The following is a 27,417-nucleotide window of genomic DNA, read 5'->3' as shown; positions in this document are numbered from 1 at the left end:
ATTCTCCTGCAACGACCTCCATGTATTGAAATACGTAGCGTCCCCATAACCATCAGCCCATCCTCACTCTTTGGGAACCGGTCTTTCCATGCGCAAACGTGCAGGGTAATGCAGGAGAAATATTTTAAAGATGAAAAGAATCGTTCAGGTGTAAATGAATTACACAAGAGTTTTGTGATGACGAAGATCTCGGAAAGAGAGATGCCACTTTTCTTTATTGCGTTGCCGATAGATTGTTCGGTGTTGTAGCTGGGTGTCGGTTAGCTTTCATCTTGTTCTGCGGAGTTGTGGAGAGGTAGGAAAAGAAGTACATACACTCTCGCTGTATCAATGGGCGATCACCTGAGCAGTCGCAGCTTCCAGGATTGTTTCGTAGAGATTGATTGGAGACTCGGGTTGGATTCTGGTCCTGGCTGCTGATGCTAACCCCCGAGACGGGGGAGGAAGCCCTAACTAAGACCGGACGAGTAACCGCCCGGCTAATCGGCTGAATGCCTGGTTTCTCAGGTTACGGTACATCCAATAAGTAGCCCATCAGAACAAAAGAAATTCCACTACAATATAGTATACCAGACATAATAACTAAACAGAGTAGATTCTGTTACCCGCAAATATTTCATCGTCTCTTTACTGTGGCACGTTCTCCTGGTGTTGCACAGATCCATCCGCAGTCTTTTCAACCGGTGCTTCTCCAGCATCCCGGCTGAGATCGTTCTTCCTGATAACTTCCTCCTCCTTTATCCTATACCTTTCAGGTCTCTTGAGCGATATGGCTTCCTTGTCTCGGAAGACCAAAAGGGGAGGATCCGCTCGGTAGTACTCGTCCATATCCTCCAGGGTTCGCCCTGCAGTCTCTGGGTAGAACAAATACATTGTGGGCACCATTGCCGCATTCAGGGTAACCCAAATGATATAGAATCGCCAACCGAGATTCTGCACTCCGATAGGTGTGATCTCCACAACCATGAAATTTAGGATCCAGTTAGTTGCGGCGCCGATCGCTGCGCCTTTCGTTCGCATGGTGAGAGAGTTGATTTCCGTTGGGTATACTGGAGAATTTCGTCAGATTATGCTTGAGGATGACAGAATAGTTGGAACACTTACACCATGGTATACCCTGCATTCCAATCCCGAAGAACACGTAGTAGAGGAAGAAGAATGCCACGGCTGCGGATGCAACCTGCTGTGCATGTAGATACCCGGGCATCTCGTTGAATCGGACCAGCACAGTAATAAGGATATAGCAAAAACATTGTCCTGCTGCAGCAAACATCATGGTATTACGGCGCCCCCATCGATCAACTTGCCGGATTCCGAGGAGGGCCCAGAGGAGGTATTGGACGCTGTTACAGCTGGCCAACAATCGCGCCATATTTGCGCTTAATCCAACGGACGTTGTCAAAATAGTTGGAAAATAATAGGACGTAACATTGATCCCAGAGATTTGCATCATGATTTGGACGCCCATTCCTAGGATTAAACGGCGGATTGTCTTGGTGCCGGATTTGTTCGAGCCTTGTCCTCGTAGAAGTTCGCTCCAGCTCATCCCGTTGCTGCGTTCGTATTCCGCTGTGTACTTTATGCTCTGCAACTGGGAGAGTATGAATGCGTCGGTTGTAGGTTTGTCCTCGATGTCTGAGAGAATATTCAATGCTTCTTCATCTCGGGATTTGATAATGAGCCATCTAATGTATATCAATTAGCATTGGGCCACAAATTGGGGATGAAATGTGAGGAGTGCATACCTTGGTGATTCCGGAAGCCATGGAATGATGAGAAAGATCATGATAATGAAGACTAATTGGAAGGCAAGGGGGAATCGCCAGGAAACGGGACCATCGACAAAGGCAAGACCGTAGTTGATCCAATTAGAAATTGAGAAGCCGACGAGGAGAAGAGCGTTTTGCAGAATGACAAGCTTTCCTTTCAATCTAGCGGGAGCCGTCTCTGTTTGCCAGACAGGAACAGTGGAGGAGTTGATGCCGTTTCCAATACCGGAAACAATTCGCGCGACTATCATTTGTGGAACACTGTAAGATGTAGTCTGAAGAATTGCTCCAATGGTCATAATAGCGATTCCGAGGAGAACAGATCTCTTGCGCCCTAATTTACCTCCCACCCATGTAGCGCTGACAGCACCCAGGAAGCAGCCCACGTTGTAAATGGCAGTTACCGTACTGAGTATATTGGTCTTCGAGGGACCTTCTAGGTCGTGCACGCGAAGGTAGTCCGGGGAGATAACGACGCCGCCAAAGACACCCTAAACAGGTGTTAACAGTTGCCAATCACAACCTTGAGAAATGTGCATACCTGATCGTAACCATACAAGGCCATATCGGCACCACACCCGACAGCAAACCAGAACGTCAGCGATGTTCCCCGGAGGTGCCCCGAGGGCTTGAGATGACCAAGAAATCCCATAGTTCACGGACAATCAAAAGACTGAACAGCTGACTGGGCCGTGCTCTGTACTCCGGTTGAGAAATGGCGAGTACACACGCTTTTATATGTGCTCCACAGTTGCATGGCACTATCTCCGGAATTTGCCATGCGCTCAGTTTACCCCACGGGGGGCGGAATAAACACTGCGCAAGTGAGGTGACAATGGGACAGCTGAGTATCCACACTCCCATCACATCATTTTCCGAGCTCAAGAAATAAGGACCCTATGTAACAGACGGCACAAAGGGTGAGATCGCCCTCCCTCGAGACGAGCAGTCCTCTTATTGTCGCTATTGATTGGACGGCGGAGATGGAACCTGAATCATGAAGTGAGCATGGTGCTCCAACTACTCGGGCAGGCTAGTCAGTCTTCAAGAGATCGGATTTTAGAGTCCTCTGTCGTATGATTCCCCCAGCAGAGTGCTCGTTTCGAGTACCGAAAGAGATTAGGAGACCCATCTGGTGCAGTCCTCGGGTAAAGGCAATGGTTCATTTGGAGTAGATCCTCGTCTTCCTTCTGATTCTTTCTCAAGTTTATTCATCACATACATTGGAAAGCACCAAAGCTCAACAAAATGGATGCCTTCAATCTTCCCCAAAAGATGAAAGCACTGGGTATGTTTGTTCGGATAAGTCAGTTTCGGTTAAAAATGAAGACATTGACGTGAAGAGGGTAGAGTACTCTGCGCCCAGGAACCCGCGCGTTGTTGAGAAGCCTTTACCCGAGATAAGAGATCACGACTTACTGGTATTGGGGTACTGATTTACTGACGAAGAAGTTGAGTTGAGCTAACATGTGGAAATAGATCAAAGTAAAAGCGTGCGGCGTCTGCGGAACCGATTTACATATCCACGACGGAGAATTCGGAGCGCAGGTAGAGAACGGTGTCATCGTTTCTCGTCTAGAATCTAATATCTGTGATAGTTTCCGGTAGTCCCAGGACACGAAACAGTCGGCGTGGTCGCAGCATTTGGCTCCAAAGTAAAGGGCTTCACTGTTGGTGATCGAGTGGTGGCAGACAACTCAGAACTATGCGGGGAGTGCTTTCACTGTCGTCGCGGAAGCGAGCTCTTTTGCGAGAACTTTATTGCGCACGGCGTCATGGTCGATGGAGGCTTCGCCGAATACGCCGTTTACCCAGCAAAGAGAGTATTCCCTATCAGAGGTATATCGGATGTAGATGCTACGCTGATCGAACCGGCAGCCTGCGCTGCGCACGGGATTGATAAAATCGCCCCACACATGGGCTCAAAGGTATTGTTATTTGGAGCTGGCCCGACTGGTTTAGTTCTTGCGCAGATGCTGCGACAAAACGGAGGATGCAATGTCGTTGTGGCCGCACCAGAGGGAGTCAAGATGGAACTCGCAAGATCTCTCGATGCTGCAGACGAGTATATAGATCTTCCACGAGACCAAGCAGCTTCAGCGGCGGTACTCGAGAAGCTATACCGCGATAACCCGTACGGGTTCGATATCGTAGTTGAAGCGACAGGCAGCGCTAGAGTCTTGGAAAGGGCTCTGGACTTTGTTCGAAAGGGCGGGAAACTGGTCGTTTACGGAGTTTACAATGACAATGACCGAATCTCGTTGCCACCGAATAGAATCTTCAAGGACGAGATCCATGTGCTTGGGTCGTTCAGCGAGATGCACAAATTTCCCGCTGCAATCGACTATATCGGTAAGTTTTCTATATTCAAATTTTGAGACCAGCATATTCACTTATTTGAATTTTAGAAACGGGCAAAGTCCGTGTTACTGGTATCGTCAACGAGACATTTCCCGTAGAGCAATGGGAGGAGTGCTTGGATGCGATGAGATCGAAAAGGGTGATCAAAGCGGCAATTGTTTTCGACTAGTCAATATATACTGCTTAGATTTAGGTAGATGTGAATGAGAGATGATTGATTGGGATGCTAGGAGTACATGTAACAGAGATAGGACGAGAGTAAGTGGTGAATCTCGGCAGCCTCAGGAATCTCCATGGCATGGACTTTATCTAGGAAAGAAAAAGAATTGAGGAGGAGGGATGAAGGGAAGAGGATGGAAGAGTTGTGTTTGTAGAGTGAGCGAGGCTGACAGCGTTTGCTTGTGCGATTGCCTGGCAATAACTGTGCGCTCATCCCCCCAAACCTCTCATTTTGTCTGAGAAAGGAGGATGAATTGGTTATAATGGCAGAAACGGCTCATAAATTCCATAAAATTCGTCAGGATTGCGCCCTAATACTGCCCCAGGCATTCTGCATTCAATATTGCTCTGTGGATGTCTTAAAGAACGAACACCTTTACGCATCAAGGGAAGTTAATTCCCTTGGGATATTGTCAGGTTTTATTCAGCAATATTTGAACTATCTCACAAAAAGAACCTAAAGACCAAGAAGTGCACCCTTGACACCTCCATTCAGCTTCGCCCTCCACAACCGATTCTCGTTCAAAAGGAATATCTCCCCATCTCTACCAAAACAGAAGTTGGCAACGCCTCCTTCTAACAATATTCGTCCTAGAAGTTCTCCTCCGGGAGACCAGACGTTGACACCATCTCCACAGCCGCTGTACACGTTCCCATCAAGGTCACATTTGATGCCGTCTGGGATTCCGTTATCCGCCATTGCGAATAGCCGGCGGTTGGCTAAAAAGGGCTGGTTGTGGCGGGTGACGACATCAAATGCGTAGCTACAAGGTAGTTAGCTCAGATAATACTACACTTTGCGGTATAACGTGGAAGAGTAATAGGTTTGAACTTACATCGATGATACTCGGGTATCATCCGTTGTCCCATCTCCACGCATCCAGTCCGTATCGGTCACATAAACTACCTTCTCGTCCGGCGAGAAACAAACGCCGTTCGGTTTTCCGAAACCATCTGCCATGGCGCGAATACTCCCATTATCGGGATTATATCGGTAGACCTGGCTCGGTAGCCGTGGAGGTGGTCGATACCCCTGCTCATAACCATAGGTCGGGTCGGTGAACCAGATAGTCCCATCGCTATGGACGACAACATCGTTGACTGAATTAAAAGGGCGGCCGTGGAAATCAGTTTTCATCACGGTAGTCTTATACGGAGCCGATGCCTGCACATAGTACAGCCCGCTAGACGCAACCATCGACCCCTGCGCACAGATGAGGAAGCCATCCTTGTAATTGACCCCCCCGTTGGCCATTGGAATCGGAAGAGAGAGTTCGTCACATGTTACTGGCCCTGAGGGATTGTTGCTGTCAAAGATAACTCTGGTTATTTGCACCCGCTGGCCGTCGGATGGATCGTTAATGCGGTTACTCGTTATATAGAGCTCATGGCGCGACGGAATGAACACGCCCGCTTCATGGGCGAAAGGGTATGCCTCTCTCTCGGCGAGAAGATCTAGAGTCGGACTTTCGCCGAGGATGGCCCGGAACCTGTCATCGTGTATGAGGAATGGCGCTGTAGGTGACATGACGTTTTGCTGCTGCTTATCGATCGAGTAAGGTAATAATGCCTTTCTGAGGGTTGTTTATAGGGTGGCTGCGGCGCGAGTCGCGGCCCTTTCGTGGGCCAAGCCCCGCTGTGGAGGCTATGGATTACCCCGAGACGAGGCCGCAGCAAGAGCAAGCTATTAAATATCAGCGCGAAGACCTCATATTCGACGCGCGTAAGTTACCTATTATCTCTCATAGACGTGTTGAGCAGGAACAAAGAAAAAGACCATGGCCAACTGGAAAGAAACGAACACACATCTCAGCATCCTACGCAATGCCGAGGCCGGCCGCTACGGCGTGATAGCGGCTATTGCATACAATATCGAGCAAGTCCACGGTCTGATAAAAGCTGCCACAACCGCTCGCTCGCCACTCATCCTGCAATTTTTCCCATGGGCTATTGCGACTTTTGATGGGACCCTCGTACGGGCGGCCGCCGATGCGGCTAAACGTGCCGACGTTCCCATCTCTATCCATCTGGACCACGCACAGTCAGAGGACCTCATTCGGCGAGCTGCCGAGCTACCATTCGATAGCATTATGGTGGATATGTCGCATTACGAAAAAGAGGACAATTTGCGCAAGACGGCACAATGGGTGCGGCACTGCAATGAGCGACAAATTGCCACGGAAGCGGAACCGGGCCGCATCGAGGGTGGAGAGGACGGGGTAATGGATACAGCCGGTTTAGAAGCCTGCATGACTACTCCGGAGGAAGTCGATGAGTTTGTTGAAACTGGAGTTGATACGTTGGCCCCCGCATTCGGGAATGTCCATGGCGAATACGGCCCGCAGGGCCCTCAATTGGATTTCCAGAGGTACGGGGCTCAGCAATCCCGAGATATCTACTTTGGACTTAGCTGCTAACATTGGACATAGGTTTGACAGCATTCGAAGGCAAGCGAATGGCAGAATTAGATTAGCAGTGCACGGGACGAACGGCTATGAGCCTGACCTGGTGAAGAAATGCATCGCCGCTGGTGTCAGCAAGGTCAACGTCAACAGGATTGTCCTGGATGGTTACTACGCGCACCTTTACGCGAGCGCCGGGAAGATGCCGCATACGCAGCTCATCGAAGAGGGGATCGAGAAGGTGGCCCAGGCGACGATAAAGTGGATGGAGATTTGCGGCTCCGCGGGCAAAGCATAGCCGTAGGCCCCGGTCGATAGCAAAAAGAATGAACTAATGCCGGTTCAAGAGTATATTTGCGTATGTCACAGTCTCGTTTGGTGTTGGTCTCTCGTGGGTTATCCATAGTTGTTTCAGCTCGTCCCCAAAGGAGTGAACTGGCCAGCCGGTTCGCTGCCGACATGTATTGAGGAGGTCTAGTACGCATTCGCGGGAGCGGTTGCCTTGGGTAAACATTCCGGCTATTGATGTGAGTATAAGAAACCTTTGACTGGGTATAGCATTACCGATATATAGACATTGCGATGATATCACACTAGACGCATCGTCCTTCAATGTCATGGCAATGCCACAGATAATTTCTACGCATTGCCGAACTCTCGTCTGCCGCTCGAGATAACTATCTAAACCGCCAATGCATGGTTCGTGCGAGAAGAGAAGAATATGGGCCACGCAATGTAGTTGGACGGCGACAGCTTTGAAAGTTAGTAGGAATTGAAGAAGCGTGGAACAATTGTTCATCCCATGCTAGTTCAGCAAGGAGCCCAGTGATGGATCCACACTACTGGACCATACAGAGAACAATTTATATGTCATAGACCGTATATATAGGATCTTAAACTTACCAAACGCCGGGGTCCGAATCCATATGGGTTGAAACGCAGCAGATGAGTCGGGGGTCATTGCTGGGAGTGGAGAAAACTCGACAGTTAAATGACTCCACCACTCATCAAGCATAGAACGCAGATGTTTTGCTTTATCTGCTCTAGCTTGTAGATTGATCTCTGCGAGAATGCATTCTTCCCGAGAGCAGTAATTAATAACTTTTGCGAGAACAAACATTGAGCGGGCAGCAATCTCAGACGGTGAAAGGTCTGCATACGTCTTTTTGGGAACCCAGAAGGTCAGCGTTTTCCGTCTTTCTCGGAATGCTGCCCACACGTCCTGGCAGAGCCATGCCCACCATACAGCTGCTTTCAGTCCTCCAGAATCACCGTGTATCACTTGTGAACGCTGAATGAGGAAAACACCTTCTAAATGCCGCTGCCAGTCTTGGCTTGAATCGTCTAGCATTTCGTAGGTAGATATAATTAATGTTGTAGCAAGAAGCTCTAGACTGGTTTTGTAGCTCGAATATTGCATAGCTTTCTGGACGTAGTGAAGCGTTTGATAATAATACTGAAGTGAGATCTCCCGGTTGGGGTGGTCATGCAAGGATCGCTCTGGGTTAATTGCGAGGTGGCGAGAGGAAAGGGCTAGGATTGCATTTAGCAGCCCAGCATTGCGCATCTTAATAATGTTATAATCCGTTAATTAGAACAAAGTCGGCGGGGAACCATACTGCAAGGTGAGGCACAAATGTAGAGAATTTGTTAGTTGGGTCGAAAAGATCAATCCATGGGCTGACCCGTTGTACAAAGTTCTCGAACAGAGAGTACTCCTTTGGGAGAAGTTGAATCGGCTCTTGTGCTTGCCATAACTTCTCTTCTGGGTATGAGGGTGACTTAACGGCATGATAATTGATCTTTGATTGCCCTGGATTTAGCGTAGACTGTCCTGCGTTTAAGCCTGGTTGTAACTGTTCCTCTTCGACATGGGTTCGGTCGACGATCCGAGTGGCTCGCTGTAAAGGTGTAATATGGGACGCGTCTGTTTCTTCAAGTATATCTTGTCCATAGCCTCCAATGCTGCTTGACATCTGCGGACCCTCCCGAACAGCATCATTAGCAAGCAGGTCAAACCACCTCACAGTTGCCGCGTTTATAGTTGGTCCCGGGGACTCAATGGAGCTCGTGACGGAGTGTGGGATGTCTGCAGAGTATTGTGCTGTTGCGAGGCCATTGCCAAATGGTGACATTGTGTGATCAATTGCCACTATTGCGGCCAATTGATCGAGCGGATGAAGTGAAGCTTGACTTTGACCCGTCGTCCATGAGAGAACACTGGAATTCTGTTGCTCATGGGGTGATGATGTGCTCGGCGAATTATCGGTGCTGGCTTCCGGGATAGACGGGAAGTAGGCTGCAGAAGGGTTGTTTGTGTCCGCGGAAGGCTCTTCGATTGCTTCACCGTCGACGGATAGTTCGACATGTTCGACTGAATCGCGTTGGCTGGAAGACTGAGAGTAGCTGCATTGTCGGCTGACCTTGCGGCATGGGCCACAGACGGGCTTAACCTCATCACATTTCAGATGTCGTTTGCGGCATGTGGCACTATTGTTGGGGCTCAGCTATGAACATATGGATATGGGAGAGACGAAATAACGAGCTAGTCAATGATTGCATACCACCCAGTGTTGGTGCGGAGACCGCGACCTCGGGATTTTCGGCCTCGAGATAATCGCACTGGCGAGTCGCTCGCCATTCTGGGAAAGGAGCCACTGTGTCGATTGGCGGTTAATCGGCAGTGTCGAGAATGAGAAAGAGAAGAAAGAGGGTGGGGTCGAGAGAGAGCGTGGAGAAGAGAAGAAGAGCTGGAGGAGAGCTGGAGAGAGCAGAGCTGCGGATGACTGCTTGGCAATGGGGACTGGGCAAGTCTGTCCATGCGTCGCTTCCATTGCTTACTAGCACGGATTTGCACTGACTTGGGGTTAGAGGAGTTACTTGAATGATTTAATCTTGATTTATTTGCAGAACTGTCCAAAATAAGTCACGGAAAGCCTCAGCTGCAATTACACAGCCATGAGTATACAAGCTTCAACTCCATACTTCCGCGTAGTTAATTACTGCAAGTTACTAAACATCCCCCCGTCTGCCAATAATCCCGACCCATTAACATAGCGACTCATCTCATCAGATGCCAGAAACACCGCCGGCCCAGCCATATCCTCTGCATCACCGACCCTCCCCAGAGGAATCCGTGCCTCTAGATACGCCTTCTTCGCAGGGTTTTTCATATCATGATCTGCCAACTGTGTGTTGATTGTCCCTGGGAGTAGTGCGTTGCAACGGATCTTGTGCTTTCCCAATGAGATGGCCATTGATTGCATGAGCGATAGCACTGCTGCTTTTGTTGGAGTATAGTGCGTCTGGAGTCCTCCACCGACGAGAGCGCTCACGGACGAGATGCTGATTATGGAACCGCCCTGGCCCTGCTTGACCATTTGGCGTGCTGCAGCCTGACATGAGTAGAAAGTGCCTTTAACATTGACGTCTATGCTCTGGTTTAGGAGAGAGGGCTCGATTCTGAAATTGAGGGTTAGAATGTTGTCGCGTTTGTTTAGTGCACGAATGGATGTGAGAAGTCTTCATACTCAAGGAGTTCAGCCTGTCTGAAAACACCGGCATTGGCAACAAAGGCATCCAGCTTTCCCCAGCGCTTCACTGCCTCGTTTATTAATGTCGCCGAAGTCTCGGGGTTTGTCACGTCGCCTGCAATCTCTAGGACTTGTCCGGCAGAGCCCGTTCCCTTCTTATGTAGTGATTCAACCTCTTCTAGAAGGCTGTGTCGCAGATGTTCATCTTTAGACAGACCCAAATGGTTTATCGCAACATTGCATCCCTGCCTGATGTATTCGAGGGCGATTGCGCGGCCGATTCCTGTTGTGCCACCGGTGATGGCGGCGGTTTTACCACGGAGGATGTTCCAAGCTGGAAGGGCCATTACGTTTAGGATTCAAAAGGAGAAGAGGGGCAAACAGCTGGAGCCTTGGAAACCCGAGTTCTGAAGCGGGAGCGTCATCCCATCCTATTTGTCCTCTTAAAATGGTCTTGTTGGAGAGGTCCGGGTTACCCTCGACTCGAGGGATCACCGCCCCCCACTCTCTCCAATTGATCATCTGGGTACTCGTTTCGAGGGCAGTGTATAGACGAATTGGCAGTGTCTTACTCGTTATGATATGTAGGCAGTTCACAGCAACTTGCATCATCCTGGTCAATTACATAGCCATTATTTATAAGTACCTAGGCTCTCAACTGTTATAACCCCTCAGCCCCTCCAAACAATCAACCAAGTGCCATCACCCTCACCCACCATGTCCGCAACCACAGAACACGCTGAGAACGTCTCGGCCGACGTTCCTCAGACTCAACTGACGCTCGCCTCCAAGGTTATCGCCAGTAAGCCCAACCCAGCTTTCCAATACCCACAGAAATTCCATCTAACATCCCCCAGTCACCGGCGCAAACCGCGGCATAGGCCTCGGAATCGCCGAATCCTGCCTCACAAATGGGGCATCACACGTCTACTCAATCGACGTCGGCACCCCAGGAGATGACTTCGCCTCCCTCTCCACACGTTTCCCAGGAAAACTGCACGCCATAACCGCCGACGTGACGCAAGAAGAAACTATCATCGTGGCTATCGACAAGATTGTTTCCGAAGCTGGCGGACTACACGGAATGGTAGTGAACGCGGGGCGCACGCACCACAAGGCAGCGCTAGATTTCACCAAAGAGGAGATTGAGACATTGTTCAACGTCAATCTCTTCGGGTCGTTCTTTACGGCTCGCGCGGCGGCGAAGGCGTTTATTAAACAGGGTGTTAAGGGGAGTATCGTTTTCACGGCGAGTATGGCCAGCTATAGACCTAATAAGGTATGCATGCAATACTTCTCTAGTCTCCCTACCTTGGCGGCCATCTAGTATAGATCAATTGACGGGGGCTAACTTGTATTCGTATACAGAGAGTCCCATCGGCACCCTACGGTGCTTCAAAAGCCGGTATCCGGAATATGACACACACGCTCGCCATGGAATGGGCGCAATACGGGATCCGGGTTAACAGTGTCTCACCTGGCCTTGTGCAGACGGCCATGACATATTGGGTGCCGCAGCAGCCGGACTGGGAGCAGCAGTTGAAGTACTACGGAGGGATCCCGAGACTGGCCCAGGTGCAAGAGCTGGGTGGTGCGTATGTGTACTTGCTGAGTGATGCGGCGAGCTATACTACGAGTATCGACATCCCGGTTAATGGGGTTATTGGGAGTAAGTTCTTCGTTGCTCACCGTAGATTTGTTTTTGGACTGATGCTAATTGTTTGATAGTTTGCTAGGTTAGCGGTTGTGGGGGTTTGGTCGCGTAGTACTTGATTTATATAAATTAGATAAGATTGCTGCTATGTATGGCTATTAGACTGAATATGTGCAGTTCAGATTCGTCGACCAAAAGAATGACTACTATATATCCAATTCCAATTTGCTTAACCCTGTGGTATAACAGCTTACTGACAAAAAGCGAAGAAAATAACCCTATATACACCTATAGAGCTATCTGCAGCCGGTATAGAAACTTAAAAATTACCACCCGGCAATAGGCGTTAGCTTTGCAAGTACACCGTCCGCGGGTGAGACTGTTGCGCTTCGTTTGACCACAAGCTTAGCATCTGGGTCTTTCAGCTCCATGTGGAAACGTCCCACCATCGCAGAAACCAGACAAGCTAACTCAGCCTTGGCGAAACCCTGGCCGATGCAGCTTCGGGCCCCATGGAGGAAAGTCATCAGTGCATAGTTGCTGGTCGCCCCACCGTTATTTGCTCGCCCTACACCCATCCACCGCTCGGGGTCAAACCTGTCAGCGTCGGGGCCCCACAGGTCAGGGTGATGGTTGACGACCTCAGGAGAGATAGACAAGTTGGTGCCCTTTGGAAGTGGGATTCCGACAAGCGTTGTGTCATGGGCAGTAGTTCGGAAAGTAAGGGGTACAGAGGGGTGGAAGCGGAGGACTTCGTTGCAGAATGCGTGGAGGTATGGGAGTGAATCTAGCATAGTCGCCGTGACGGGTTCTGGGGGCCCGTTTACCGAAATGGGAGGAAGCTTGGAGCGGATTTCTTCGCGCAGCCGAGTTTGGACATCTGGGTGCTTGCAAAGGGCATATACTGCCCATTGTAACGCTGTCGACGTTGTCTCATGACCAGCGGCGAGGAATGTCATCATTTGGTCAATGAGCTCTTCATCAGTGAATGTTCCGCTATTCAAAGCCACTGAAATGATATCTTTCCCGCTCTCTGCCTCCTCCGGGTTGTGCTTGACTATCTCTCTCTTTTGGCTAATGAGTTCTTGTGCTACCTTTCGAATATACCCGCTGCCTTCTAATATCTCCCTATTGCGTTCTATTGGCAGCTTTTGGAGGGCGGCCGGATTTCCCAGAACAAAGCCAACGACGAACAGAAGCTTTAGCCAGAGCGGAGGCTCTTTAAGGATTCGATGATATTTCCCAGCAAGCTCATTGTTCGGATCAGCCAGAGAGCCAAAGTCTCGGCTCATACCTGCAAGCCCTATAATATCCAAGGTAGCTCGACTCGCCCAGGGTCTTATTTCGACAACATTATCGCCATTGCGCGAGGGAGTCTGTAAGTCCATTTCTATGCGCCTCACCATCTCTATGCTCTTGAGCCAGAAGTGAGGATATAAATCCTTTATATGGCGGTAGGAGAATGCAGGCATGAGGTTCTTTCGATGCCTCTGATGGTGGATTCAGTGAAAGGTCCAGCGGGGTGGTAGGTTGGAAACACTTACCTTATGTTCAAGACCCTCCACAAGTAGTATACCATGATTACCAGTGATACGCGCCAACGCGCGGCGCACAAATTCTGGTTTCGGGAACTCGTATACATTCTGTACAAGCAGCTCACTCAGAGCCTTTGGTGACGCCACGAGCACTCGTTCCATATTTCCTGCTACGTAGTATCGCAGAAGGCCGTTATGGGGAACGGATTGAGACCATTTGAGCAATTCCTCGAAGGGAGTTTGTAGAACGTATGAGTCTGTGTTGCCCTTGAACCATGACCGGCTCTGTTGGGTGTTGTATTAGCTGTTGAACGACCCGCAAGGCAATAGGTGGCACTCACGGTGGGCGTGGGAATGTGTCTAATTGGCGTTAAAAATTCCGGATACAAGAATGAGTTGTAGAACAACCCGAAGGCAGTAAGAGCGCCTGAAAGAATGAAGAAAGTTGGGAAGCTGGATGTTAGAAAGGCATATCCCGCGATGCCCATATAGAGCACTCCCCACGGTATTTGGGCCATGTTGGATTGGGAAACCAGACGCGAATCAAAACGTTGATCAAAAGATAATATGGTCAATCAAAGAACAAAGTGAAGGAGTTGGTAGAGACCACGTGGTAAAACAAAGTCAGCACGGTTGATGAGGCCATGTATGTATAAAGAAGCCCATGGAAAGGATGCCGCGGCCAAGCCCAACTGTCAGACTCAAAAGGGTGTTGGAAGGTGGGCGTGCCCGGCAGCCAGGACAGAATTTGGCCCAGGCAGAAGGTTTGAAATGATCCGCGCTGATTGGACTGGACTTTCTGCGTTCCAGGGCCCGTCGGGAGGATTTCTATCCGACCGCCCGAGAGATCAGATAGTTCTGAAGGCTTTCCTACTTGGGCGGCTTCGATCACCATCCATACTGCGGGCCTGGGTGAGCTTGGGGAGGGCGGTGGACCACCAGTGGAACATGGTATTCGAAAATGTCGAGGCAAGGGGAGACGTATGTCCATATCACTTTTCTATTTCATTACACATGGATATTCTAAAACACTTGCCATACAAAATCCATAAATCGCACAAGCCTTCCCCGAAGGCGCTTTTCAGTTCACAATCGTAATTCGTACCAGCGATATCACATCTTACATCTTCTCGCCAGCGGCCTGCTTCATCTGGCCGTACTTCTTCAGGCGGATGGCGGACACGCCGATGAAGCCGGTGGTCTCGGTGGGAGCGAAGTCACCGATTTCGTCCATGCTGGACTCGGACATGTCGTACAGCTTCTCGGTCTCGGAGGAACGGCCAAGAATGATCATGTTACCCTTGTAAGCGCGGCAGCGGACCTTGCCGTTGACGGACTTCTGAGAGGCCGGGATGGACTGCTCAAGGAACTCACGCTCGGGGGAGAAGTAGAGACCGTTGTAAAGGATCTATCACAGAACGTTAGTAATGCGTTCGTGTTAAAAGATGACAGTTGTACAAACCTTGGAGTAGTTGACAGTGATGAACTGGTCACGCAGAGCACGGACCTCACGGTCGAGCACAAGACCCTCAAGATCACTATGAAAGGTCAGTTAACATGATGATCGAGCTGAAGGGGAGGTTGTTCATACACGTGTGCGGAGCGGAGGCAGGTAAGACCAGGGGTCTCGTAGCAACCGCGGGACTTGATACCGATGAAACGGTTCTCGACCTGTTCTGCGTTAGCATCATGATAAGCCCACATACGTAGTCAAAGCGAGCTCACAATATCGATACGGCCAATACCGTTGCGGCGGGCAATGGTGTTGGCAGTCAAGAAAAGGTCAACAGCATCGGTGGCTGTCTTCTGCTCGCCGTTCTCGGTGTACTCAAGCTTGACAGGAAGACCCTTCTCGAAGTGGACGGTGAAGTCCTCGGGCTTGTCAGGGGCGGAGAGCGGGTCGACGGTGAGCTTCCACATGTCGGTAGGAGGAGTGATGTCGGGGTCCTCAAGGATACCAGCCTCATAAGAGCAGTGGGCCAGGTTCTCATCCATACTCCAGGGCTTGGATTTGGTGGAAGTCACAGGGATACCCTTCTCAGCAGCGTAGGCAAGGAGATCGTTACGACCGGCGAAGCGCTCGTAGAAGACGGGGTCACGCCAAGGAGCAATGACCTTGATGTCAGGCTGAAGGGCGTAGAAGGCGAGTTCAAAACGAACCTGGTCGTTACCCTTGCCGGTGCAACCGTGGGAGACAGCAAAGCATCCTTCCCTCTATTCAACACGCGGTTAAAGTAAGCTTGTGCTCAAATACTGGATTAACAAGGATGAGACGTACCTTGGCGACATCAATCTGGGCACGGGCGATAACTGGGCGAGCCAGAGAGGTACCCAAGAGGTAGACGTTCTCGTAGATGGCGTTGCAAGCAATGGCGGGGAAGCACAATTCCTCAACAAACTCCCCTGTATACCATGACCTTAGCCCCAATCCCTCATGGGTTCAGCAATTGTTCGGAATATACATACGGCGAAGGTCGACAATTTCAGCCTTGACAGCACCAAGCTTCAGAGCCTTCTCCTTGATAGCGTCGAAGTCCTCTAGAGGGCGGGGTGTCAGAGCGCAAGTAGCGGTGGGGGTTAATTCAGGAAGATCGCATTACCTTCTTGACCGACATCGGCAGCTGGAATCCCGTCAGTATCAGAATAGGGAGTCAAAACATCAATTGAAAGAAATACTCACTGAAAGCGACGACCTCGTAGCCCTCATCGATGAGCCATTTCACTGTGCATTTTGGGTCAGCCGGAGCACGCGGGGAGGCATTGGGGGAAACCGGAGGAGGCTAACAGATAATGCTGGTGTCGAGACCACCGCTGAAGGCGACACAGATCTTTCCTTTGCCCATTTTTTATGGTGTGGTACAATTAACGGGGAGAATTGAGAATTGGAATGGAGAATGGATGGAGGGGGAAATATGAAGGTCGGAGCGTTGAGTCACCCCAAGGAAAAAGTTTTGGCGGGATGCGGACCACGGAGTGGAGGCGCTTCTCCGAACTCGCTATCAATCGTCGCGTTAACTCCTTGGCGCAGATAAGCGTCGATCCCCCAAAGCCTCACCAGTCACCATGCACTTGTTCCTGGACAGACACTGGAAGCTCCGGCTGGCCTGTCGTCGATCGATATATCTGGAGAGAATATCCCAGAACCTGTCTTTGTGTTTTCGGTTGTATCCTGAAAAGATGGCGGATACGGAATGAAGATGGCAACGATGCCTTCGCAGGAAGAAGCGGTCTGCACCTCGCCTGCAATTACCTACTGATGGTAGCCCTTCTGTATACAGCGATTTGTCCTTGCTGTGTGAGAGACGGGAGAACAAATGCTCCGAAACTTTACAATACGCCGGAAACATAGAGCGTCGCTGTCTTGCTGTGCGTCCACTCTACCGAGGCTTGACATCACGATGATTTCTAAGCCGCTCGTCGCATTTAACCCCGAAACCCCTCTTCTGGGCATCTCAGTGCAATTGACCTCCAATTCCCGCCCAAGCTCAAATTTCGACCATGGCTTCGAAGAACGTACCCGATATTGATGTCAAACCTGCCTCTGGCATCTCTTACTTCACCCCGGCCCAAGAACCCCCCGCGGGAACTGCTGCCGACCCGCAGTCAGATGAAGCGCAGATTCCAAAGCTGTTTCGACCTCTCAAAGTGAGGGGTCTTACCTTACACAACCGTATTGGTGTTTGTAACCCTCTTATCTTTGGTCCCTACCCCCATTTGGCTTGGTTTCCTGCTGTGCAATTACTGCAGAAGCTCCAATATAGGTAACACGTCGCTGACAATTGAATCCCATTCATAGCTGTCGCCGTTGTGTCAATACTCCGCAGACGATGGCCATATGACGGCATGGCACATGGCCCATTTGGGAGGAATTGCTCAGCGCGGACCCGGATTTCTCATGGTCGAGGCAACCGCAGTCGAGCCGGAAGGCCGCATCACACCGCAGGACCTCGGTCTCTGGAAAGATTCGCAGATCGAGCCGTTGAAGGGTGTCATTGAATTTGCGCACAGTCAAAATCAGATTATCGGAGTCCAGATTGCGCACGCCGGCCGAAAGGCTAGTACTGTTCCTCCGTGGTTATCATTCGGCGACATTGCAACTGAGAAGGTTGGAGGCTGGCCAGACCGCGTTAAAGGCCCATCTGGCGTCCCATTTGCATCGCGATTTCCTACCCCGAAGCAAATGACAAAGGGCGATATTGAGGATCTCAAGGTCGCGTGGGTGGCCGCGGTCAAACGCGCGGTTCGCGCTGGTGCGGATTTCGTTGAGATCCACAATGCGCACGGTTATCTCCTTATGTCTTTTCTCTCGCCCGCCGTCAACACTAGAACAGACGAATACGGCGGGAGCTTCGAGAACCGCATCCGGCTCAGTCTCGAAATTGCGAAACTGACTAGGGAGGCTGTTCCAGACCATCTGCCCGTCTTTCTTCGGGTGTCGGCTACCGATTGGTTAGAGGAGGTACAACCTGATCAACCAAGTTGGCGGTTAGAGGACACTGTCAAATTCGCACAAGCTCTGGCAGAGAGCGGCAATATCGACGTCCTCGATGTTAGCAGTGGTGGTACTCATTCATCCCAGAAAGTTCAGTCCAAGCCTGGCTTCCAGGCACCGTTTGCTGCTGCCGTAAAGAAAGCAGTGGGCGACAAGTTGATTGTTGGGACGGTTGGAATGATCGATAGCGGCAATCTTGCAAACACACTACTCGAGAAAGATGGCCTAGATATTGCCCTAGTTGGCCGAGGATTCCAGAAGAACCCAGGATTAGTGTGGACCTTTGCTGAGGAGCTGGGTGTGGAAATCTCTATGGCGAACCAGATTAGATGGGGTTTCTCTTCGCGCGGCGGCGGTCCATATCTTAGGAAGAGGTCTGGCAAGATTTAAAAGGGCTTCCAGAAGACATAGACACCTGGAAATCCCAAGGGCCGTCGGGCTCTCGGATAGAAATCTGTAGACGGCGGAGTCATGGAACATGTTTATCGTCTACTGTATCGTTTAGAGTGGGTACCAACCGTAAATGAAGATACAAATCTATCTTTTAATGTACAAATAAGTCTTTATATGCAGACGCCGTGCAAAGTGCTTAAAAACAGGCGTAATGTAGTAATCGACAAAAATGCCCAAATCACAAACGATGCTGGGTTGCTGAAAAGACGCGTCCGCGGAGCTCTAGCGAGGAATTAGTGCATGCCCCTTCACCCCCGATGAACACAAAACTCACCCTCCCATGTCGCCAATGCTGCCCTCTCCGCATCCCATCCCCACAGAAACTCTTGTGTTTGTCTATCTGACCACTTATCCGGATTTGCACCACCCTTCAGCGAATCTCGGAATTGTTCGTCCCGTGCCTTTTGCTCTGGGCCATCTGGGAGATGCAGGGTGACCCGGTTCAATGACCCAGACTGCTGGACTGTTTCCGCGCGCCCTTTGCGAGACTTTTGGTACGCTTCAAGTGCGAGAGGGACCTCGCTCTTCGATGTGATTTCGGATAATAGTACGCCCAATGCAGCCGCGTCCTCCACTGCTTGAGCAGCACCTTGGGCAACGTATGGGCTGTGAAGGTTGGAAAATTGGTGAGCGTCTCCTAGTATTTTGTGCTTGAGGAAACAATATAACTTACAGCATTGGATGGCATGCATCGCCAATCAGTGCCACGGATCCCTGGATCCATGTATTCAATGGCGGATGCAGGCACAGCTTCCACTCCAACACCTCATCATCGGGAACCAGATCAATCAGTTTCCTGACCACTGGATCCCAACCCTCATAGTCGTCGACCATCTTCTGTTTCGAACCCTTTGTGGTCCAGGACTCTTCTATTCCGTGACGGTCAGGATGGAGAAGGACAACGTTGAAGAGTTCATGGCCCCGGACAGGATAAGCAACCAAGTGGCGTTCAGGGCCGAGCCATCGTGTGGCATCTGGCGTTGCTATCAGCTTCTTCAATTCAGGATCATTCTCCATCACATTCTTTGGGAGCATGATCCGGTATGCTGCATCTCCTGTTGCAATGGGTTTACAGGCGTCTCCACCCAGTAACTGATCACGAATTGTAGACTTGATTCCGTCGGCTGCAATGATCATATCAGCCCCAACAATTTTGCCGTTGGTTAGTGTCACTGAGGTGGCACCAAAATCGATTTTGGCTACGTGCGAGTTCTCGCGTAATTCCACGTTCGTTAGTTCCAGAGCCTTCTTGATCAGCGCGTTATGAAGATCCGCGCGATGAATAACCACCTGCTGGCCGTAGGTCTTATTCACCGGCATGGTACCAAGAAGACTTCCGTCTTGCCATCGCCGTACATGGATGTTCTCCAGTGGCACATCGTTGGTATGTATTAATGGCGAGACATTCCATCCTGAGGTCTGTTAGAACCATGTATGCTTCGCTACAGTCAACTATTACTCACGGTCAAAAAGCTTTAACATATTCGGAGAAACTTGGATACCTGCACCGACCTCCATGAGCTGTTTGAATGTATCAGCGTCTTTGATCACGCTCCAAATACAAGGAAATCTGTGTACCTTGGGGGCCGATTCAAGAATTATAACATGATGTCCTCTCAAGCCCAGAGTCAGGGCCGCAGCCATGCCACCGATTCCTAAACTGGTTAATCATGATTCGATTTGCAAATGGTGCAATGTACAGTGCGTACCGGCTCTACGGCCTTGGAGTTAGCCAACGAAGTGCCTGACGAACCTGCAAACTTACCCAACAACGACCACCTCTAAGGGCGTTTTGGCCTGCTTTATCGGCATGACGATCGATTAATCTGTAGTAAACTGCTACGCGCGACAACAGAGGTGGTGAAGGAACTTTTAAGTAGGATAGCTGATAGCATGTATCAATGCCAGAGATCCCTGCAAAGGCTGGCGCTTGCTGCAAGGTTACACGAGACAACTATAAAAGACTGATAAATGGCAGAGATGAGTTTGAGGATTTGGGGTGCAGAGCCTTGATAATTATATCCGGATTCCGGACTTCAGTCCGGTAATTATCAACTGCAAAAGGCAAGACTAACAATCCACGCGGATTCCCCACTTCATATATGGTACAGAAGCGAAAAACTGACATTCAACCCCAAGCGCAGATGGCCTCCGATTTTGACCCGCCCACCATTAAATTAAACGGAAACATATTGGCGCTGCAAGTTGCCAGCAGCACGGCCGTTAACCCCAGCGGACATGGTGAGGCCATACATACGTATAACCCCGGAGTAATGAAAACTCTCTTGCCGCCAGAATTTGATTTTGCGCTTCAAATGGACCGTCCAACCAGTTGTCCGAAATCGCCCCCCGACAGGTACATTCGGCTGACCTCAAAATCTAAATTCACCATTCCCGCAAGGGCGGACCCAGAGGTCCCGTGTGGGAGGAATGGTCGAGGACCGGTTCGGCTGCTTGAAGTGTCTCCATTTGCCGAACACACTACATTTTGTCCCCAGCGGCGATGCTCGGACTCCGTCGTCCATTCCTTAGACCTGTCCCATGCTAAGCTATCCTAGGTACGTATCCTTACTTTGATGGGACGATATTGAGCAGAGAGCCAATAATTTGATACGGTCGCCGGGTTGTGTCACTGTCACGACAGTACTATCTGATGTGTGTGGCGAATAGAATAGATCCAGTTCTGCATTTCAAACCTACCTCAGACACGACTCTCAACATGACGTTACAGCAGACCGGCTTGTACATGTCTCTATTCTCTACATGGAACAGGTGCTGATCTCACGGGTGAGAGTACAATTTCCCCGTTTCTCCCGACTTTTTTCGCTTCCTAGCTCTCAAGCTTTTCAGCATCTCCAAGTCTCCACTCAAGCCAACCATCCACCCACGTTCGAGCATCTCCTCCCCGAGAAACTCCCTGGGGGCGCCGGGGTATCGGTAACTCTAATGCTTTCCTGGAATGCCGAAATTGAGACGCATATTTATATCTCAGGCAACTCGAAGACATATCAAGTGTTATTCTCCACGAAGGCCACTCCTGTGACAATGTCTAGACAACCCATGGACCACGGCCAGCGTGGGAATATCACTGCCTTGGCTGCAGGCTCGTTTTTCTATGTCCAGCCCCGCGGTTGCGTGGATGGAGGTACTCAGGCAATCCTCCGGGATCTACGACTTATTGCATATACTAAAGGGACCCATAGGGGGCCACTACGACGCTTTCTCCAGCATGAGGCTCCATGTTTACCATATGATTACAGAGTTCGGCAATTAGAAATAAATCCCCAATGCCGACCTATTGGGTTCTTCGACGACTACGAGTTATGAGTGCATTGTTAAGATTAAAAATTCGACGCTTCTGTTGAGTATCGAGTCACGGATATTTTCCGACAGTTACATACCGAAGACTACAGTATGGTTTCCACAAACGACAATTGGAAGAGCGATGCGACTCACAGCACCATATTACAATATTTCGGCCTCACGGAAACGCACCCCTCAGCGTATCTAATTGCTCCCTCAAATTTTGGTTCTCTTCTGCCATATTTGCCAGCCAGTCCGCCGTCCGCATCAGCACCTCTCTCTTCGTGCATCGGTTAATAGACACGCCTGGGACAAGATCGCAAATTTCATCGTACAGCTTACTTTGCTGTGTGCGACGGTTGCGCTCTGACACGATATGCTGTAACCTTCGCCTGGAGGAAGGAACCACGTCCGAATTTGCAGCAACCTTTTGTTTGCCCACTTTCACCTCAGGTGAGTCATTGTGTGAGTCTGCCACGTCAAACTCCTCAACACTGAAGTCAACAAAGTTGAAATACGTTTCGGTGAGCTCGTGCTCCATTAACTCGTGTGTGGGTGTATCAGGATGGGGGCTGTATCCTGTTGGGCCAAACGAAGGATCGGAACCCCAGGAAAGAGATTGTCTCTCATTATCTGGAGAACTTGCTCTCGGTGTAGGGGCCTCGTTTTGACTAAGTAGGATTTGATGATTCGGTACTGGCTCGGGTGGGCTTGTATATTCTCCCTCGTTTTCCGATGTGTATTCAGTCTCGCGCCGACGTTTCGATTTTCGTTCCCCCGGCGTCGAAGAATTCCGACTTGAAACGGTATTTCGATCAATGGATGTTGGTTGAGAGGCTGTATTTTCTATGCATTGGCTTGCCCCGATTAGTGCACGCAACCCTCCGACATGGAGACATGGAAGTACCTAGGCTAGGGCCCTGCTCACTAAAGAACTGCCACCCGAACGGCGCAACGGTAAGCCGTCTTGACGAATTATCTGACGTTTTGTGGTCTGGTTGTGAAAAATAAGCCATTTAGTCTGCGATCTTTCATCCTCGAGCGCGTTTGCAGCCTCAGCCATTTGGTACGTGAAAGAAACTCTTGTCGTTTGGAGGACAAGAAATGCCTGGACCGCTAGCTTTTCATATCCTATTAATACACCATGAGACGAAAATGAAAAGTTTGTTTCGGGTCCATGGTTTATCTTTATAATGTGAATTCGGTGGTCGAGGTCGTCCCTGTGGCATCAACTCGGGGACATCCGAGGAGCCCTGTGATCACTACCATCAGGCGGGAAGCAAGGCAAAGACGCCCGCCGCACATGGGAGGTGGCGCTGTCGAAACCCTCAAATTACTCTTGGCATGCCAGTAAGCATAGAAATAGCAGGAAATCCTGTTACATGTGCTCTGGGACTCCCGATCTCGATTGATGCTGGGGCGAGCTGTTTGTATCTCCAGGCAACCCCGAGAAATCCACCTGTTGATTGAAACAAATTACATCACAGCTGCCAGGCAGGGCCAAAGTCATTTTATGCGGCTTCAAACCCATCCATTTGCTGTGGTAGGAATGTCGTACTGAATTGTTAGGCAAGAGCACCCCGCACGGTTCCTGCTTCATATGTGGAAGGTGCGATGAGACGAATCATATGGATAAGGAAGGAACAACCATCTTCCAATCCATGGTGCATCGCACTTTCCTTGCGTAAGTAGAGTGAGAGAATTCTCAGACTAGGGAAGGTACGTTTGATGGGTTGGCTCCCCGGGAAGGAGCGATAGGTCCGTTGTGCTTGCCTGTCGTATCTTCAAGAAGGCGCGACTGGAGGTGGCATCATGGATGGAGAAGGGTAGGTGCAGCCCCAACGGTAATTAGATATCGAATTGGAACTTACGGGGGACTGCTCGTGATGTCCATTTGGGCGAATCGTCTGCTTGCTCGCGCCTCGTATATCTAGTTATCCACATCAGTTTTACTTATTACTAAATACCATTCAGAGAGAGGCCGGAGCTCAAGCATCAACTACTACGTAACAGAGAACCGGCAATAAAAATGCAAAGACTGGTATATGCGTCTATGTATGTACTTTGTATGCAGGTGTGATCATGTACAGTCATCCATCAATCTATGATGCTCGAAAAGAGTGTGGTATCAGTTCCAACGCCAAAATGGTAACGCCTGCGGAGCGACACAGAAATGCTATATAGAAAAGGGAAATGGTAACATAGTCGGCGTAGAAAAAGAAGAAATCACCCATAAAGGAAAATGCCGTCTCTCAATGTTCGTGGGGTCGTGGCTGGTTGCGCGGGCGCTGCAGCGGGTCTGCTGGAAGTATTTAGGTCGTGTAAACATAAACATGAACATATGCATGTGTCGTATCAGAGCTGAGTATGTGGTTAAATATGTACAATGCTTGGGAGATGGTTATATGGGGTCGGTTAAGCACGGAACATTAGGCGCAAGCGACTGGACCGCTTCGGTTTATCCTTAGGAGGTCTATCCATGTCCGAATACCGCGAATCAGCCTTGGAAGGCGCCTTTGATGGAACTTTTGAAGGAGCCTTTGTTGGCGCTCTGGACGGGGCCTTAGAGGGCGGTGCCTTGCTTCGTTTTGAGAAAATAGATTCCGTCCTTGTGTCTACCCTGGTGGGAGCACGAGTAGATCGTGGAGCCCGCGAACGGTGCGATCGACGGGAAGACGCTCTAGACTCATTGTCGTCGAATTTGAAGCGAGGGTCGTGCGTAAGCCGTGCGGTGGTTACATCGATTCCAGACATCGCTGCGGCCTTGGGGGTAATGAACTCGCCGTCCACGGAGGTTGCGACGCTATGGGCCTCTGCGTCTGCCACGCCTCGTCGCCACATCTCCACGGAACTGAGGCAGTCGGTATCGAATTCAATCATTTCGTCCATCTGTCTTGAACGTTCATCCTCCTCTAACTGTTTCTGGTTGGAAGATTGCATCTGCTTTACGATTTTATAACCGCCAAACATGACAATCGTGGCTGTGAGACCGACACCGGCGGCAATTAGGAACTGGGGGCTGGCGAGCAAGGCCCAGACCGTTGGCGCAGCGGTTTTCAACATTGCGAGTGCCGATGGTGCCATCTTTCCTGCGAGATTACTGATTTCCGCAAGTGTGAGTGCCACCGCTGCCATAGCATCTGGATTCTTTTGCAGATGGCTGATCGTAGTCGTCGCGCTGTGGTGTACACAGTTGGCTTCCTCCAACAACCATTGGGCCCGGTTAACAAGACCATTCAGTTCGGGATCGTTGATTTTTTGTAGTTGTTGATCGTCTCGAGAAGAATGCCTGACAATGGCAGACGGGTTGAACTCGCCGTAGGCGAGATCCATGTCCACATGGGCATCGGATTTAGAGCGCGCGGTAGGGGGGCGGGCTTCAGGTTCTCTCAGGGTGATATCGTGATGAGTGTGACGGCGGACCATTTCGCCTGGAGGTCCGTAGTAGGATTCTGCGCGAGATGCAGAGGAATGCAGATCTTGCTCGTAGATCGATCCCCCGCGGGAACGGTCATGGTGGTGGTGGTGTTTCCGGCTTGAATGATGTCGTGAACGGCTCCTCCGCGAGGATGCCACCGAAGGGGAGTCATCAATAGTATAATTCTGTAATGCCTTCAGCGCTTGCTGCTCGGCGATTCTCTCTGCGACTTTCGCATTCCGTTCAGATTGAACTTGCGCCTTGCGCTCGCGATAGGCATTCTTGGCTTGATTCCAAACACCAAAGAGATGCTTGCTCTGTTGGGGATACGAATTAGAGGCGAAACCAGTAACTGAAAGAAAACGATAGCAAGTACTTACCGTGCTGACGACCTTTCCGGACTTGTCAATCACAGCAACCGTCTCCCCGAATGGAGGCATTTTTTATTGTGCTCTCTCGTGAGAACCTAATGGACTGCAGACCGTTCTCAGAGAACTGAACCGACCAGATGGTGATCAAATGAGGAAGAGCATTGATAAATGATCGGCGAGATTAAGGACCTCGCTAGGAGGACGAGCGGTGTAGGGGAATCGGCGGGCCAGAACCCAGATTGAGGATATATTAAGACTAAATCCGGGTCAGGTGGAGATTTGGCTGCGATCCTTTTTTGTACCCGCGATTCGGTCTGGGCCTTGGATTATTGATCCTCTGGCAAGGCTGACTCGGGACGCAGTGAAAGGCGAGTTATAGCCAACGGGTTTCGCAGAAAGTTGGTGCCTGGTGACAAACTTTTCACACTTCAGCTGGGGTTGTAGCTGTTATATGACCCAGACAGACAGATGACGACAACGAGTTTTAACAACGCATATGCACAGCGATAACCGCGCCACGACGGCGTTTCCGGTGCAGTACGGAGGAGATATATGAGGGAAAAATGTGCTGGGATGAAGGGGGCTGGGAGTGGGAGCAGGCCCGGCGCCTAAAATGGGAACGAAGCGACGAACAGGAAATAATCCTGCCCGGGGAGGGGAGGACCGGTTGGGTGTCGATGAAGCTAGGAGCAAGGCGAGAATGGTTGCTCAGACTGGTGGACGGAGCATCCGAATGGCTGTCAGTTCCATAGCCGATCCGTGGGGATCGAATAGGTGAGGTGGCTCGCTTCAATGCGATCGCTCGGGTGCAGCAGCATTGCTGGATTGGCTGACGGATCCTGGGGAGTGCTTGGGTCCCTCGTTAGGTACTTAGGGTCGGGTACTCATGAGCTCCTTCGCTACGAAATGCCATCAAAGAGACGGTGCCTGATGGACTTTTGATATTGAGGTAGGAGCGCTCAATTGTTCGGTGAATGCTGGAGGATGGACGAGTCTGATCTTGATTGAGAAGCCCAAATGGCGGTGATAACACGTCCTGTGATTGGCTGTATAGTGTACCGCCACTGTGGCTGGTGCCTGGTCGCCCGAGGAGTCACGGGATTACCGTACCATACAGCGTCGCTTTCTATATATAACATGGGACCATCTGCGCAATGAAAAGATGAGTCAGAGCTTGCCAACGACTGAGGTCGATACAGCAGGAGCTTCGTATCTGTCTACATTCGGGGAGAAAAGATGCATTTCCGATCGTGGAAGACATCGGGACTGAGCATCCCTAACAGAGACAGCTGCGGAGTAAACAGACCAAGTTACACAATGCGATCACCACAGGGAGACTGCGGCCTGGCTTTGTTTACCTTGGCCAGCGAGTTCCTTGCGGATACCTTACTTATAGATAGACATTATCATTAGAGCCGGTGGCATTCAAGTCTGAGCTATCGCTATCTCATGACCAGAGAGATACGGGAGCGCAGCATCCCACGTTCTCGCGTATCAGCCCAACCGTCATTCCAGGCCTCCTAAGTTTCCCACTGCTCGGTGAGAGTCGGGTTATTCGCGTCATTTCTTTCATCTCTCCGTCTCTTTCTTAATTCCTTTCGATGAGCTCAACGAGCGAGATTCAGAAGCCATGGCCCAACCCGCCACGGACGTACTGTTAGCCCGTCTCTTATGGGAACCCAGGTCAGTACGCGCCTGTCTCTGATATAACGGTGTAGGAGCAAAGATTTATAGGACAAGTAGGAGGAAAGCGGAGATCGTTAACGCAGTGCAGGAGTAAATGCTGTTGTTGCCAGCATCGCAGTCGCGCAGGTGAGTGACAGGAAAGTGAAGAAACCGCAGAAACATGTATTATTGCACCGCCACACCTCGTTCATCATCAACGCCCATTCTTTCTCCCCGGCCAA

The 27,417-nt window shown here is 50.4% G+C and overlaps 14 protein-coding genes across 14 annotated transcripts; 5 read left to right on the top strand and 9 right to left on the bottom strand.

Moving 5' to 3' along the window:
• Window positions 1-627: 627 nt before the first annotated feature.
• Window positions 628-2,421, bottom strand: ASPSYDRAFT_139071 (sugar porter family MFS transporter; the record flags this gene model as incomplete). Its single annotated transcript, XM_040840908.1, has 4 exons — window positions 628-1,049; window positions 1,105-1,685; window positions 1,746-2,260; window positions 2,311-2,421. The coding sequence occupies 4 exons, from the start codon at window positions 2,419-2,421 to the stop codon at window positions 628-630; spliced, it is 1,629 nt and encodes a 542-aa protein (XP_040708110.1).
• Window positions 2,422-3,017: 596 nt separating this feature from the next.
• ASPSYDRAFT_84322 (zinc-dependent alcohol dehydrogenase family protein) lies at window positions 3,018-4,299 on the top strand (the record flags this gene model as incomplete). Its single annotated transcript, XM_040851330.1, has 5 exons — window positions 3,018-3,057; window positions 3,120-3,190; window positions 3,249-3,317; window positions 3,368-4,121; window positions 4,178-4,299. The coding sequence occupies 5 exons, from the start codon at window positions 3,018-3,020 to the stop codon at window positions 4,297-4,299; spliced, it is 1,056 nt and encodes a 351-aa protein (XP_040708109.1).
• Window positions 4,300-4,806: 507 nt separating this feature from the next.
• Window positions 4,807-5,877, bottom strand: ASPSYDRAFT_139697 (SMP-30/gluconolactonase/LRE family protein; the record flags this gene model as incomplete). The annotated part of the gene is made up of 2 exons (XM_040840978.1): window positions 4,807-5,113; window positions 5,186-5,877. The coding sequence occupies 2 exons, from the start codon at window positions 5,875-5,877 to the stop codon at window positions 4,807-4,809; spliced, it is 999 nt and encodes a 332-aa protein (XP_040708108.1).
• Window positions 5,878-6,127: 250 nt separating this feature from the next.
• On the top strand, window positions 6,128-7,385 carry ASPSYDRAFT_192554 (class II fructose-bisphosphate aldolase; the record flags this gene model as incomplete). Its single annotated transcript, XM_040843661.1, has 2 exons — window positions 6,128-6,717; window positions 6,779-7,385. The coding sequence occupies 2 exons, from the start codon at window positions 6,128-6,130 to the stop codon at window positions 7,047-7,049; spliced, it is 861 nt and encodes a 286-aa protein (XP_040708107.1). The 3' UTR covers window positions 7,050-7,385.
• Window positions 6,931-9,463, bottom strand: ASPSYDRAFT_39002 (Zn(II)2Cys6 transcription factor). The gene is made up of 4 exons (XM_040845814.1): window positions 9,316-9,463; window positions 8,371-9,241; window positions 7,655-8,318; window positions 6,931-7,504 (listed from the first exon to the last, which is right to left on the bottom strand). The coding sequence occupies exons 1-4, from the start codon at window positions 9,390-9,392 to the stop codon at window positions 7,083-7,085; spliced, it is 2,034 nt and encodes a 677-aa protein (XP_040708106.1). The 5' UTR covers window positions 9,393-9,463; the 3' UTR covers window positions 6,931-7,082.
• A 287-nt stretch (window positions 9,464-9,750) lies between these two features.
• On the bottom strand, window positions 9,751-10,631 carry ASPSYDRAFT_139839 (SDR family NAD(P)-dependent oxidoreductase; the record flags this gene model as incomplete). The annotated part of the gene is made up of 2 exons (XM_040840988.1): window positions 9,751-10,213; window positions 10,282-10,631. 2 exons carry the CDS (start codon window positions 10,629-10,631, stop codon window positions 9,751-9,753), a joined length of 813 nt encoding a protein of 270 aa, XP_040708105.1.
• A 370-nt stretch (window positions 10,632-11,001) lies between these two features.
• ASPSYDRAFT_63987 (uncharacterized protein) lies at window positions 11,002-12,020 on the top strand (the record flags this gene model as incomplete). The annotated part of the gene is made up of 4 exons (XM_040850265.1): window positions 11,002-11,086; window positions 11,142-11,563; window positions 11,653-11,953; window positions 12,013-12,020. 4 exons carry the CDS (start codon window positions 11,002-11,004, stop codon window positions 12,018-12,020), a joined length of 816 nt encoding a protein of 271 aa, XP_040708104.1.
• A 244-nt stretch (window positions 12,021-12,264) lies between these two features.
• On the bottom strand, window positions 12,265-13,991 carry ASPSYDRAFT_53821 (cytochrome P450; the record flags this gene model as incomplete). Its single annotated transcript, XM_040848748.1, has 3 exons — window positions 12,265-13,428; window positions 13,483-13,758; window positions 13,815-13,991. The coding sequence occupies 3 exons, from the start codon at window positions 13,989-13,991 to the stop codon at window positions 12,265-12,267; spliced, it is 1,617 nt and encodes a 538-aa protein (XP_040708103.1).
• Window positions 13,992-14,593: 602 nt separating this feature from the next.
• Window positions 14,594-16,316, bottom strand: ASPSYDRAFT_141636 (argininosuccinate synthase; the record flags this gene model as incomplete). Its single annotated transcript, XM_040841167.1, has 9 exons — window positions 14,594-14,881; window positions 14,936-15,011; window positions 15,065-15,144; window positions 15,199-15,687; window positions 15,752-15,876; window positions 15,940-16,011; window positions 16,074-16,094; window positions 16,154-16,195; window positions 16,259-16,316. 9 exons carry the CDS (start codon window positions 16,314-16,316, stop codon window positions 14,594-14,596), a joined length of 1,251 nt encoding a protein of 416 aa, XP_040708102.1.
• A 157-nt stretch (window positions 16,317-16,473) lies between these two features.
• On the top strand, window positions 16,474-18,723 carry ASPSYDRAFT_38998 (NADH:flavin oxidoreductase/NADH oxidase). The gene is made up of 3 exons (XM_040845813.1): window positions 16,474-17,151; window positions 17,270-18,640; window positions 18,693-18,723. Exons 1-2 carry the CDS (start codon window positions 16,972-16,974, stop codon window positions 18,353-18,355), a joined length of 1,266 nt encoding a protein of 421 aa, XP_040708101.1. The 5' UTR covers window positions 16,474-16,971; the 3' UTR covers window positions 18,356-18,640; window positions 18,693-18,723.
• On the bottom strand, window positions 18,592-20,540 carry ASPSYDRAFT_38996 (putative salicylate hydroxylase). Its single transcript, XM_040845812.1, has 7 exons — window positions 20,184-20,540; window positions 20,136-20,140; window positions 19,997-20,073; window positions 19,882-19,939; window positions 19,092-19,830; window positions 18,693-19,024; window positions 18,592-18,640 (listed from the first exon to the last, which is right to left on the bottom strand). The coding sequence occupies exons 1-7, from the start codon at window positions 20,228-20,230 to the stop codon at window positions 18,597-18,599; spliced, it is 1,302 nt and encodes a 433-aa protein (XP_040708100.1). The 5' UTR covers window positions 20,231-20,540; the 3' UTR covers window positions 18,592-18,596.
• A 538-nt stretch (window positions 20,541-21,078) lies between these two features.
• ASPSYDRAFT_300246 (uncharacterized protein) lies at window positions 21,079-22,161 on the top strand. The gene has a single exon (XM_040844720.1). It carries the CDS (start codon window positions 21,182-21,184, stop codon window positions 21,743-21,745), a length of 564 nt encoding a protein of 187 aa, XP_040708099.1. The 5' UTR covers window positions 21,079-21,181; the 3' UTR covers window positions 21,746-22,161.
• ASPSYDRAFT_26304 (basic helix-loop-helix domain-containing protein) lies at window positions 21,900-22,784 on the bottom strand (the record flags this gene model as incomplete). Its single annotated transcript, XM_040844265.1, has 2 exons — window positions 21,900-22,558; window positions 22,706-22,784. The coding sequence occupies 2 exons, from the start codon at window positions 22,782-22,784 to the stop codon at window positions 21,900-21,902; spliced, it is 738 nt and encodes a 245-aa protein (XP_040708098.1).
• Window positions 22,785-24,406: 1,622 nt separating this feature from the next.
• Window positions 24,407-25,579, bottom strand: ASPSYDRAFT_126133 (uncharacterized protein; the record flags this gene model as incomplete). Its single annotated transcript, XM_040840461.1, has 2 exons — window positions 24,407-25,456; window positions 25,520-25,579. Coding segments are annotated over 2 exons (1,110 nt in total), but the record flags the coding sequence as incomplete, so codon positions are not given.
• Between the last annotated feature and the right edge of the window lie 1,838 nt (window positions 25,580-27,417).

This window comes from Aspergillus sydowii (assembly GCF_001890705.1).
Source record: "Aspergillus sydowii CBS 593.65 unplaced genomic scaffold ASPSYscaffold_1, whole genome shotgun sequence".
In the NCBI taxonomy this organism is placed as follows: domain Eukaryota; kingdom Fungi; phylum Ascomycota; class Eurotiomycetes; order Eurotiales; family Aspergillaceae; genus Aspergillus; species Aspergillus sydowii.
This window is presented reverse-complemented; position numbering and strand designations above follow the sequence as displayed.

Excerpts from the sequence above, each read along its gene's own strand:
- ASPSYDRAFT_300246 (XM_040844720.1), top strand. The coding sequence starts at position 21,182 with ATGGAACAGGTGCTGATCTCACGGGTGAGAGTACAATTTCCCCGTTTC.
- ASPSYDRAFT_39002 (XM_040845814.1), bottom strand. The coding sequence starts at position 9,392 with ATGGCGAGCGACTCGCCAGTGCGATTATCTCGAGGCCGAAAATCCCGA. Across the intron at positions 9,242-9,315 it reads CTCCGCACCAACACTGGGTG|TGCCACATGCCGCAAACGAC; the intron begins GTATGCAATCAT and ends CCCCAACAATAG. Across the intron at positions 8,319-8,370 it reads CATTTGTGCCTCACCTTGCA|ATGCGCAATGCTGGGCTGCT; the intron begins GTATGGTTCCCC and ends AACATTATTAAG.
- ASPSYDRAFT_38996 (XM_040845812.1), bottom strand. The coding sequence starts at position 20,230 with ATGCCGATAAAGCAGGCCAAAACGCCCTTAGAGGTGGTCGTTGTTGG. Across the intron at positions 19,940-19,996 it reads TTCTTGAATCGGCCCCCAAG|CTCATGGAGGTCGGTGCAGG; the intron begins GTACACAGATTT and ends ACATTCAAACAG. Across the intron at positions 19,025-19,091 it reads GATGCATGCCATCCAATGCT|CCCATACGTTGCCCAAGGTG; the intron begins GTAAGTTATATT and ends CAACCTTCACAG.
- ASPSYDRAFT_38998 (XM_040845813.1), top strand. The coding sequence starts at position 16,972 with ATGGCTTCGAAGAACGTACCCGATATTGATGTCAAACCTGCCTCTGGC. Across the intron at positions 17,152-17,269 it reads CCTTACACAACCGTATTGGT|CTGTCGCCGTTGTGTCAATA; the intron begins GTTTGTAACCCT and ends TCCCATTCATAG.